The sequence below is a fragment of the Oncorhynchus kisutch genome, linkage group LG5, assembly GCF_002021735.2.
Source record: "Oncorhynchus kisutch isolate 150728-3 linkage group LG5, Okis_V2, whole genome shotgun sequence".
Lineage (NCBI taxonomy): Eukaryota > Metazoa > Chordata > Actinopteri > Salmoniformes > Salmonidae > Oncorhynchus > Oncorhynchus kisutch.
The window spans coordinates 54,380,285-54,393,503 of record NC_034178.2 but is presented as its reverse complement, the minus strand read 5'-3'; the positions used below and the strand labels follow the sequence as shown (position 1 = coordinate 54,393,503).

General features: G+C 42.1%; 1 protein-coding gene across 2 annotated transcripts in view; it reads left to right on the top strand.

Annotated features, from left to right (window-relative positions):
- The first annotated feature begins 328 nt into the window (after positions 1 to 328).
- The window catches only part of LOC109891259 (sodium- and chloride-dependent GABA transporter 2), a 33,972-nt gene continuing 21,081 nt past the window's right edge, over positions 329 to 13,219 (top strand). Inside the window, exons 1-5 of one of the 2 annotated variants that reach the window (XM_020483664.2) lie at positions 332 to 433; positions 1,023 to 1,219; positions 1,429 to 1,476; positions 3,868 to 4,002; positions 5,097 to 5,237. In XM_020483664.2, the coding sequence (XP_020339253.1) occupies positions 3,918 to 4,002; positions 5,097 to 5,237 (226 nt within the window). In that variant the 5' untranslated portion in view covers positions 332 to 433; positions 1,023 to 1,219; positions 1,429 to 1,476; positions 3,868 to 3,917. Of the gene's footprint in view, positions 434 to 1,022; positions 1,220 to 1,428; positions 1,477 to 3,867; positions 4,003 to 5,096; positions 5,238 to 13,219 lie in introns of both variants that reach the window. The other variant, XM_020483663.2, reaches the window with a different exon arrangement.

Genomic DNA, 13,219 nt, shown 5'->3' with positions numbered 1-13,219 from the left:
TTGTTAGCGACTTTGCCAATCTCAATGACCCCAACAGCTCGGTCCCAGTGGAAAAGTACTCCCAGGAAATTATTCTGTGTTGTTTTCCTCTGTAGCAGCTCTTACCACAATAACAAGCTCATACAACAGGCCTGACTGGCTGACTGGCTATCCGTTTATTTGTGCTATACTTTTTTCAGCCTCCTCCATCCCCCTATTCTCAAGGCAATGCATGAAGATTATGATGAAAGTTGTGAAGGGTAGTTACTAAGAATGAATTGTTTGACTAGTTTGTTGTGATTGTTGGTCTAGGCTACTCATGACATCTCTGCTTTGTTCTGGGTATGCAGCAGCTTAGGAGCATGCTGTCTGAGGGGAATACTGATCAGTCTGCCGTTACAGCACAGACCCAGACCACTGCGAGGATGGGGGAGGAGACAATGGTAATGGAGGGGTAAGTACGTTATTATGTTTGTTCTGCATATTTCACTCTACAGTATCCAAATGGTTTAGTATTGTCAGGTAATTGTGCTATATAGCCATACATTTTAACCTGAAATTGAGAAAAATTTCCACTGTTGGTAATCCTACATGGGCAAATTAATGAAGCTTACTACTGGTGCCAAGTAAGGATCAGCTGAGTAGTTTTAGGCTGTTACACACTGGGTGAACAATGGATGCAAAATTAGAACTTCCTCAGACACTTGTGAGAATACCACGGGACAAAGGTATCTCTGTGCGCAACCTGAAGATACAGCATTATCTATGCCCAACTCCTTGCAGATGACGGAACGCCTATTGGCACCAAATCACTTTAAAGAGGTGGGGTGTTGTGGTTCACTAGGTTCAGAAAGTACAGAGTGAGTGATTAGGTTCAGAACGTACAGAGTGAGTGATAGGCTATTTAATTGGAAATTAAGCAATGAGAACATTTATCAAAATTGGTGCTTGTCTTTATGATTTTTAACAAACACCTAAATAAACAAGGTTTCGGTATAATTTTATTAACCCAAAGACTGCTGTGTGCTGGTGACCATGACTAGAAATTTCCCAAAGGATCACAGTCATAACCTGCCTGCCCAGGACATCAGTCTGGTGAAGGGCCAAAAGAAGAGCCAGTTGCTGCTAGACCGTGGCCAGTGGGCCAACAAGCTAGAGTTCCTCTTGGCCGTGGCAGGCACCTTGGTGGGGCTGGGGAACTTGTGGAGGTTCCCATATCTGTGTTACAAAAATGGAGGAGGTAAGGGACGCTACCACACGCTCGAGACAACTGCACACTTTGTCTGAACACTACTACTGCATTTACACTAGGGTCATGGACTAAGTGAACTTGATTGCCATGTCAACACCATGGGAAAGAATAACCTTGCTATTCTTATTATTTATGTTTATCTGGATTAATATTGGACTTGATATTGTTGTAAGGTACTGTACTGTCTTTCCCCACAGGTTTCATTATGATCGTAGTGGGTGTAGTTGGTGACACTTTACATTAAGGTACCTTTTAAGGGAGTTATAACTGTTTATAAACTACATATTAATTAACTAATGATTAAATGTCTTGCAAACCCTTTAACCCTATAGAAGCCCTGTCTAAGCCAGGGGACGGAGGTTCTAATCTAACATATGTAATTGTTTTAAGATGGTCATACTAAAGATCATTTAGCTATTTGATTTGGAATTTTAAGACCCCTTAAAGTATAAAAAATATGTACAAAAATTTGTGGAGGAAACATTGAATTTGCCATTACTGGTATTAGCCAATAGAAACACATTGAATAACGGATTCACTACATGAAACAACAGATAGCCCCCCCAAAAATCTAAAGGAAGTTTGTTCTGAAGTGTCTGTCTTATATCTGAGAGATATAAGAAAGACCAGGAAACTATTAGAATTGTTTTTTACATGTATTTATCTCCTTATTTTAGGCACTAAACTACAATATCTCCATATATAATTCCATACATTTTTAAAACTGGTACCAGGGACCTTCAGAGAAATCTTGTGGCTTGTGGGCGTCCTAGAGCAAAATGGAGAAAACCATCAAGTTCGTGAGAGTCTCATCTTTAAATGTTTTTGTGAAAATACCAATTTTCGGGGACGTCTCATGGTCTGACAAACACTGCTCCAGTTCTGCCACTTTTTCACTGGAAGGATGATATTTGCGGATGTGATGGATTGAGACGCAGCCCATGCAAAAAAAAAACATATCTCTAGCTTGAACAGACGGATTTTGATAGGGATTTTTGTATTATGTTCATTCGATTTCCATGGGGGCGAGGAAATTGTAGGTTAAGGATTAAGGGTACCTTGTGTTACCTGAGCTTGTAAAATTTGTATAGCTTGTGAAATTGAAGCAACATTTGATCTCCTCTGGTATGGCTTGATAGGAAATGTTTGATACCGATACCTACATTGAATGCATTAAATAGGTGTGGGGTGTGAACAGTAAAAGGGGAAACAAGTATTAAGATCACTTTATTGCACACAAGGTCTTTACTAGCTTCTGCTTTTAACCCAATTGTGTGGGGTGCATAGCTCAAGGGCACAACGGCAGACAATGGCATGAAGGAATTGATACCAGCAACCCTCTGGTTGCCAGCTCACTTCCCACCAGATTATTCCCGTCGGACCCAGCATATGAGGATATATCAGTGGGTAGGTAGAGACTTCAGCTTTCTCCTCATATGTAGACAAAAAATGCAGGTATGGCACATTGCACAAGCCCTGCATGTTTAAAATATCCTATTGGATATCAGAGCGGCGGTAACTCACCAGAACTACCAGCATTACGACCAGGAATATGACTTTCTCAAAGCGGATCCTTTGTTCATATCACCCAGGGCAATTGAACTGATTCCAGAGGCCGACCCAAAACAACGACGGTAATTGGAGTGGTATTCTAGTCCGATTTAGGAGGCGCACACACCACCCACCGCTCCCGAGTATATTACTTGCTAATGTTCATAAATAACATGTTCATGGATAATAAAATTGACGAGCTCAGGTCAAGGGTTGCTTTCCAGAGAGACATCAGGGATTGTAACATACTGTACTCTGTTTCACGGAAACATGGCTCTCTCGGGATATACTGTCTGAATCGGTCTAGCCATCTGGATTCTCAGTTCATCGCGCCGACAGGAATAAATATCTCTCCGGGAAGAAGAAGGGCAGGGGTGTTTCGTGATTAACGACTCATTGTGTAATTGTGATAACATACAGGAACTCAAGTCCTTTTGTTCACCTAGAATATCTCACAATCAAATGCCGACCGTATTATCTCCCAAGATAATTTTCTTCGCTCAAATCTCTTTTCGGGACACCCCCCCCCCATCCACCTTCATCTGAATCCCACAGTTCTTACCTTTTTAACTGTAGTAAACATGTGTTTGTAGGACTTATAGTTGGAGACCGAAATGTACTTAATGAGGGTAGTATTCAATATTATGTGTCATTTAACAAATGCCACCAGAGGGGGTCAGAGTTTATTAAAGCAAATTTCCTGCAATTGTTCACATTTTGCATTGTATTATGTGTGTTCATGTGATATTTGAGTGACTCAAACATGACAAGAAAATCAATGGGCTACAAAACCTAGCTAAAAGACCTTAGCTGACATGGGCTAGTTAATCTAGATTTCTAAAAAGTTATAAATAGGAAAACTGATGATGCACTACTCAATTTTGAAATTGCGCCTTGTGCATTCTACTATTACATCTTTCAGGAGTAAGTTGAAAAAAAAAACTTGCGCCCTTTAGGCCCCACAGTTTGGGAACTGCTGGTCTAGACCATGTGATTAACATTTTATGAGGTTGGCATGAAGGGCATCCTCCACTCGTCATGTGGATCAAGTTAGGCATAACAACACTTTGTAACCTTCCTCATAGGTGCATTCCTGATTCCCTATGTTCTGTTCCTGCTCTCCTGTGGGATCCCCATGTTCCTCCTGGAGACGGCCATGGGACAGTACACCTCGCAGGGCTGCATCACCTGCTGGAGACACTTCTGCCCTCTCTTTGAAGGTTACTACTGCAAGAATAGAATTTCATATAGAATCCCTGTGTGTGTGTGTGTGTGTGTGTGTGTGTGTGTGTGTGTGTGTGTGTGTGTGTGTGTGTGTGTGTGTGTGTGTGTGTGTGTGTGTGTGTGTGTGTGTGTGTGTGTGTGTGTGTGTGTGTGTGTGTGTGTGTGTGTGTGTGAGAGAGAGAGAGAAATAATGGTAGGATATTTATAGCTGCAAGAACATTTCATTATAGGGACCCTCATAGTACAGTATGTACTGTGCTGTGCTGATGGATTTTGTTTTGTAAATAGCAGGTGACGCCAAGGGGAAATATTCCACACAATACAGTGGGGGGGAAAAGTATTTAGTCAGCCACCAATTGTGCAAGTTCTCCCACTTAAAAAGATGAGAGAGGCCTGTAATTTTCATTATAGGTACACTTCAACTATGACAGACAAAATGAGAAAAAAAATCCAGAAAATCACATTGTAGGATTTTTTATTTATTTATTTGCAAATTATGGTGGAAAATAAGTATTCAGTTTCAGTATATTTGTCAATACTATTCTCAGAAGCTACCCGGAACATATCCCAGTCCAAAACCATCTTGAAGCGTGGATTCCGGTTGGTCAGACCAGCGTTGAATAGTCCTTAGCACATGTACTTCCTGTTTGAGTTTCTGCCTATAGCAAAGGTGGAGCAAAATGGAGTCGGGTCAGATTTGCCGAATGGAGGGCGGGAGAGGGCCTTGTATGCATCCCGGAAGTTGGTGTAACAGTGGTCTAGTGATTTAGCAGTGAAAGTACTACAGTCAATATGTTGATTGAATTTAGGCAGCCTTTTCCTCAACTTTGCTTTGTTAAAATCCCCAGCTACAATAATTGCAACTTGAGGATATATTGTTTCCAGTTTGCATAAAGTCCAGTGAAGTTCCTTGAGGGCCGTCGTGGTATCGTGGTATCGGCTTGAGGGGGGATATACACGGCCGTAACAACATTCCCTCAAAGCCAACCTCATCAGGGTGGAAAACACAAAACCTGCAAACAGGAAACTGTGTACATTTACATTTATATTTAAGTGCACTTAGATTTACATTCGTTTTGTTTATCCCCAGGGATTGGTTATGCCACCCAGGTGGTCATTGCGTATGCTGCAGTGTCATACATCATCATCCAGGCCTGGGCCTTCTTCTACTTGTTCTCCTCCTTCAGTGCCGAGGTGCCATGGGCCAGCTGCAGAAACCCATGGAATACAGGTAATAACAGTAACATGGGTAATAACAGTCAATAACACAGGTAATAACAGCTACATGGGTAATAACAGTCAATAACACAGGTAATAACAGTTTGTAACATGGGCAATAGCAGTTACAATTATATGCATATTGACATATACAATAGGTCAATTACACCGCCATCGATAAAAGACAGTACTGTCTTCATCGACCTTGCCAAGGCTTTCGACTCTGTCAATCACCATATTCTTATCGGCAGACTCAGTAGCCTCGGTTTTTCGGATGACTGCCTTGCCTGGTTCACCAATTACTTTGCAGACAGAGTTCAGTGTGTCAAATCGGAGGGCATGCTGTCCGGTCCTCTGGCAGTCTCTATGGGGGTGCCACAGGGTTCAATTCTCGGGCCGACTCTTTTCTCTGTATATATCAATGATGTTGCTCTTGCTGCGGGCGATTCCCTGATCCACCTCTACGCAGACGACACCATTCTATATACTTCCGGCCCGTCCTTGGACACTGTGCTATCTAACCTCCAAACGAGCTTCAATGCTATACAACACTCCTTCCGTTGCCTCCAACTGCTCTTAAACGCTAGTAAAACCAAATGCATGCTTTTCAACCGTTCGCTGCCTGCACCCGCACGCCTGACCAGCATCACCACCCTGGATGGTTCCGACCTTGAATATGTGGACATCTATAAGTACCTAGGTGTCTGGCTAGACTGTAAACTCTCCTTCCAGACTCATATCAAACATCTCCAATCGAAAATCAAATCAAGAGTCGGCTTTCTATTCCGCAACAAAGCCTCCTTCACTCACGCCGCCAAACTTACCCTAGTAAAACTGACTATCCTACCGATCCTCGACTTTGGCGATGTCATCTACAAAATTGCTTCCAACACTCTACTCAGCAAACTGGATGCAGTTTATCACAGTGCCATCCGTTTTGTCACTAAAGCACCTTATACCACCCACCACTGCGACTTGTATGCTCTCGTCGGCTGGCCCTCGCTACATATTCGTCGCCAGACCCACTGGCTCCAGGTCATCTACAAGTCCATGCTAGGTAAAGCTCTGCCTTATCTCAGTTCACTGGTCACGATGGCAACACCCATCCGTAGCACGCGCTCCAGCAGGTGTATCTCACTGATCATCCCTAAAGCCAACACCTCATTTGGCCGCCTTTCGTTCCAGTACTCTGCTGCCTGTGACTGGAACGAATTGCAAAAATCGCTGAATTTGGAGACTTTTATCTCCCTCACCAACTTCAAACATCTGCTATCTGAGCAGCTAACCGATCGCTGCAGCTGTACATAGTCTATTGGTAAATAGCTCACCCATTTTCACCTACCTCATCCCCATACTGTTTTTATTTATTTACTTTTCTGCTCTTTTGCACACCAATATCTCTACCTGTACATGTCCATCTGATCATTTATCACTCCAGTGTTAATCTGCAAAATTTTAATTATTCGCCTACCTCCTCATGCCTTTTGCACACAATGTATATAGACTCCCCTTTTTTTTCTACTGTGTTATTGACTTGTTAATTGTTTACTCCATGTGTAACTCTGTGTTGTCTGTTCACACTGCTATGCTTTATCTTGGCCAGGTCGCAGTTGCAAATGAGAACTTGTTCTCAACTAGCCTACCTGGTTAAATAAAGGTGAAATAAAATTAAAATAAAAAAACACAAGCAATGACAGGTAATAACAGGTGATAACACAAGTAATAACATGTTAATGTTTTTATTTTACCTTTATTTAACCAGGTAGGCCAGTTGAGAACAAGTTCTCATTTACAATTGCGACCTGGCCAAGATAAAGCAAAGCAGTTTGACAGATACAACGACACAGAGTTACACATGGAGTAAAACAAACATACAGTCAATAATACAGTATAAACAAGTCTATATACAATGTGAGCAAATTAGGTGAGAAGGGAGGTAAAGGCAAAAAAGGCCATGGTGGCAAAGTAAATACAATATAGCAAGTAAAACACTGGAATAGTAGTTTTGCAATGGAAGAATGTGCAAAGTAGAAATAAAAATAATGGGGTGCAAAGGAGCAAAATAAATACATTAATTAAATACAGTTGGGAAAGAGGTAGTTGTTTGGGCTAAATTATAGGTGGGCTATGTACAGGTGCAGTAATCTGTGAGCTGCTCTGACAGTTGGTGCTTAAAGCTAGTGAGGGAGATAAGTGTTTCCAGTTTCAGAGATTTTTGTAGTTCGTTCCAGTCATTGGCAGCAGAGAACTGGAAGGAGAGGCGGCCAAAGAAAGAATTGGTTTTGGGGGTGACTAGAGAGATATACCTGCTGGAGCGTGTGCTACAGGTGGGAGATGCTATGGTGACCAGCGAGCTGAGATAAGGGGAGACTTTACCTAGCAGGGTCTTGTAGATGACATGGAGCCAGTGGGTTTGGCGACGAGTATGAAGCGAGGGCCAGCCAACGAGAGCGTACAGGTCGCAATGGTGGGTAGTATATATGGGATTTGGTGACAAAACGGATTGCACTGTGATAGACTGCATCCAATTTGTTGAGTAGGGTATTCGAGGCTATTTTGTAAATGACATCGCCAAAGTCGAGGATTGGTAGGATGGTCAGTTTTACAAGGGTATGTTTGGCAGCATGAGTGAAGGATGCTTTGTTGCGAAATAGGAAGCCAATTCTAGATTTAACTTTCAATTGGAGATGTTTGATATGGGTCTGGAAGGAGAGTTTACAGTCTAACCAGACACCTAAGTATTTGTAGTTGTCCACGTATTCTAAGTCAGAGCTGTCCAGAGTAGTGATGTTGGACAGGCGGGTAGGTGCAGGTAGCGATCGGTTGAAGAGCATGCATTTAGTTTTACTTGTATTTAAGAGCAATTGGAGGCCACGGAAGGAGAGTTGTATGGCATTGAAGCTTGCCTGGAGGGTTGTTAACACAGTGTCCAAAGAAGGGCCGGAAGTATACAGAATGGTGTCGTCTGCGTAGAGGTGGATCAGAGACTCACCAGCAGCAAGAGCGACCTCATTGATGTATACAGAGAAGAGAGTCGGTCCAAGAATTGAACCCTGTGGCACCCCCATAGAGACTGCCAGAGGTCCGGACAGCAGACCCTCCGATTTGACACACTGAACTCTATCAGAGAAGTAGTTGGTGAACCAGGCGAGGCAATCATTTGAGAAACCAAGGCTGTCGAGTCTGCCGATGAGGATGTGGTGATTGACAGAGTCGAAAGCCTTGGCCAGATCAATGAATACGGCTGCACAGTAATGTTTCTTATCGATGGCGGTTAAGATATCGTTTAGGACCTTGAGCGTGGCTGAGGTGCACCCATGACCAGCTCTGAAACCAGATTGCATAGCAGAGAAGGTATGGTGAGATTCGAAATGGTCGGTAATCTGTTTATTGACTTGGCTTTCGAATACCTTAGAAAGGCATGGTAGGATAGATATAGGTCTGTAGCAGTTTGGGTCAAGAGTGTCCACCCCTTTGAAGAGGGGGATGACCGCAGCTGCTTTCCAATCTTTGGGAATCTCAGACGACACAAAAGAGAGGTTGAACAGGCTAGTATAGGGGTGGCAACAATTTCGGCAGGTAATTTTAGAAAGAAAGGGTCCAGATTGTCTAGCCCGGCTGATTTGTAGGGGTCCAGATTTTGCAGCTCTTTCAGAACATCAGCTGAATGGATTTGGGAGAAGGAGAAATGGGGAAGGCTTGGGCGAGTTGCTGTTGGGGGTGCAGTGCTGTTGACCGGGGTAGGAGTAGCCAGGTGGAAAGCATGGCCAGCTGTAGAAAAATGCTTATTGAAATTCTCAATTATGGTGGATTTATCAGTGGTGACAGTGTTTCCTATCTTCAGTGCAGTGGGCAGCTGGGAGGAGGTGTTCTTATTCTCCATGGACTTTACAGTGTCCCAGAACTTTTTTGAGTTAGTGTTGCAGGAAGCAAATTTCTGCTTGAAAAAGCTAGCCTTGGCTTTTCTAACTGCCTGTGTATAATGGTTTCTAGCTTCCCTGAACAGCTGCATATCACGGGGGCTGTTCGATGCTAATGCAGAACGCCATAGGATGTTTTTGTGTTGGTTAAGGGCAGTCAGGTCTGGGGAGAACCAGGGGCTATATCTGTTCCTGGTTCTACATTTCTTGAATGGGGCATGTTTATTTAAGATGGTTAGGAAGGCATTTAAAAAAAATATCCAGGCATCCTCTACTGACGGGATGAGATCAATATCCTTCCAGGATACCCCGGCCAGGTCGATTAGAAAGGCCTGCTCGCTGAAGTGTTTCAGGGAGCGTTTTACAGTGATGAGTGGAGGTCGTTTGACCGCTGACCCATTACGGATGCAGGCAATGAGGCAGTGATCGCTGAGATCTTGGTTGAAGACAGCAGAGGTGTATTTAGAGGGGAAGTTGGTTAGGATGATATCTATGAGGGTGCCCGTGTTTAAGGCTTTGGGGAGGTACCTGGTATGTTCATTGATAATTTGTGTGAGATTGAGGGCATCAAGTTTAGATTGTAGGATGGCTGGGGTGTTAAGCATGTTCCAGTTTAGGTCGCCTAGCAGCACGAGCTCTGAAGATAGATGGGGGGCAATCAGTTCACATATGGTGTCCAGAGCACAGCTGGGGGCAGAGGGTGGTCTATAGCAGGCGGCAACGGTGAGAGACTTGTTTTTAGAGAGGTGGATTTTTAAAAGTAGAAGTTCAAATTGTTTGGGTACAGACCTGGATAGTAGGACAGAACTCTGCAGGCTATCTTTGCAGTAGATTGCAACACCTTTGGCAGTTCTATCTTGTCTGAAAATGTTGTAGAATTTTTGGTGGTCTTCCTAAGCCAGGATTCAGACACAGCTAGAACATCCGGGTTGGCAGAGTGTGCTAAAGCAGTGAATAGAACAAACTTAGGGAGGAGGCTTCTAATGCTAACATGCATGAAACCAAGGCTATTACGGTTACAGAAGTCGTCAAAAGAGAGCGCCTGGGGAATAGGAGTGGAGCTAGGCACGCAGGGCCTGGATTCACCTCTACATCGCCAGAGGAACATAGGAGGAGTAGAATAAGGGTGCGGCTAAAAGCAATAAGAATTGGTCGTCTAGAACGTCTGGAACAGAGAGTAAAAGGAGGTTTCTGGGGGCGATAAAATAGCATCAAGGTATAATGTACAGACAAAGGTATGGTAGGATGTGAATACAGTGGAGGTAAACCTAGGTATTGAGTGATGAAGAGAGAGATATTGTCTCTAGAAACATCATTGAAATCAGGAGATGTCATTGCATGTGTGGGTGGTGGAACTAATAGGTTGGATAAGGTATAGTGAGCAGGACTAGAGGCTCTACAGTGAAATAAGCCAATAAACACTAACCAGAACAGCAATGGACAAGACATATTGACATTAAGGAGAGGCATGCTTAGTCGAGTGATCAAAAGGGTCCAGTGAGTGGAGAGGTTGGTTGGGGGTCACAGCGATTTAGACAGCTAGCCAGGCCATCGGTAGCAAGCTAGCATAGGATGGAGGTCTGTTGTTAGCCACCTCTTGCGTTCCGTCAGTAGATTAGTGGGGTTCCGTGTGGTAGAGAGGATTAATCCAAATCACACAACAACAACAAAAATAAAAACAATAGATATAGTTATAGAGGCCCAAGAAGAAAACATAATAATAATAAAAATAAATAAATGTATTAATAGTTAATAACATTAATGTTAATGTTCGTCTGCTGCTTGTTCGGCGTGGTTTGTTTTTGGGACCACCGGCTGATGGATGTCTGGCTGCCAACATTTTTGTACGATTCTATATGAGGAATCGGTTTGCACTCATTTTGCAAATTACATCCGGCACTCTGTTCAGAGGTGCTAAGTACTATCGGTTGGCAAAAGCTATTGGTGTGTCTGAGCCTTAAAAAGTGGCAACATGTTTATATACTTAAAAGTGCCAACTCCAAATTGGTAATGATTGCGAAGAGACTGTCTGTCAAGCAGTAAAACATTTTTATTTTATTAACCTTTTCACACCTTTATAGTCAAATGTGATGTATGCTTTTCATGTTTTAAGTTATTTTTGATCAATAACAATCACAAAAACTTGTCATAAACCTTTGTCTGTTATTCATTCAAAGTTTTGTGTTTCTCTGATACTGTGAGGCTGAGAAATTGGCGATTCAGTTAATCTGACATACTGGTGTGAACTAAGATGGCCGCTGATATGGCTGCCGTTGCCATATTCAACTTTTGACTCTTGACTTTGAATGCTATGGGTTATCAACTCAACTTGGTGGGGAGACATATTCTGGAGGGTAAATCATTTGGTATTTATATTTTTGAGCAGAGGTGGCCACAGGTCCCAGAAGTGGGGGCAAAGTTTTTATTCCCCTTGGGCCCAGAGTTTTTCCTTGATGGTAAACAGGTAAAACTTCAGAATCTAGTTGTAGCAGGGATTGACTTTAAAACCTCTTAAATGTAACTACATGTAATCTAATCCCCGAAAGTAATTATTTATCATGGGGACCATAAACAAGTAATTCTGCACACTACAAGAAAGGTTCAAATCTCACCTTTCTGGTAAAAATAGTTATACATTGATGAGGTGTAGTCACTTTTGAGGAACAGTAGAAATATGATATTAATATGAAAATATGACATATTTTCTATGACTTTTTCCTATTCAACAAAACTATGAATAAGGCTTGAAATGACAATTATGCTTTCTAAATATAGTATACAGAAATTATAAAACCATTAACTAAGATTTCACCTTTTTTATGTCATGACATTCCCTCTTGGGTGAGTGACACTTATAACTGTAAAATGCATAGTTGTATGTTTAGTGTTAAAGAAAATGTGCATATTTTCTAAAGGTCTCGCTTGATCAAAACATCTGCCCCCACCACTGTGAATTTCAGACAGCCCTAGCTTGGCTTCCTGAACTCGTTGGGAACTCGCCTTTCATCTCATATTAATCTTGTCCATCTATGACAAGCAAGAAGTGTTTTTTGTTTAAAACCTATGAATTATTTTAGATTAATGGCTATAAATCGATCTCTGAATATGCTATAGGGATTAAACCACTCTCTCCTACTGCGCTACGATGTAAGAATTGCAGGCGTGTATTTCGTCAGTGGCTGGTTGGTAACCTTTTATTTGATTTTTATTTATTAAGATCCAATAGCGACAACTAATCTTACTTTAGGGTTAATAACATATGTAATAGCAGTTAAGAACACAGATAATAACAGTTAATAAGGCTAGCAGATACCCATAGACTTCCAGTCATTGTGCTAATGCTAGTTAGCATTGGCTCGCGAAACTAACTCTAACTTACTTCATACTGGATGCAGAGACTTGATATACTCTGGGGAAGTATTGCCTCATTGCCAAAATCCTGAAGTTTCCCTTTAATAGACAAGTACAGCACAAGGATAGAACTACATACATTTAAAATAAGAATACACACTTTCCTAAATGTATGTTTAGCATTCCATACATCATGTTCTCATTATAACAGCAATGCTGCAGCCATTCATTTTCTTATGTATTGCTATCCTTCGTTCTACAATTATAATTGCTTTGTCTAAGCATGTCCTGATATCCTAATCTCACAGCATCCTTGAATCCTGATATCCTAATCTCACAGCACTTGTTGTACTGTAAACACCAGAGAGAATCTCACATCGGTATCCTTAGTTCTTCTGTTTTACGTCAATACTATGCATAATCATGTGATTCATAGATGCTACTGAATGCAAGTACACCACACACAAAAACCAAAATGGAAATGCAATAATCATGTCATGTGGATTTTCAACAAAGTCATTAACTCCTGCTCCATTCCCCTGGCGTGTACAGAGCCACATGTCATATCGTATGGAGTAACACCAAAGTTTCACCCCTGCTATGTTCACCTGACGTGAATGCAGCAACCTTGAATTATAGGGAGGTGCACTTAAGTTTCACACCTGCTATGTTCCCCTGACGTGAACGCAGCAACCTTGAATCGTGTAGAGTTGCACCGTAATCA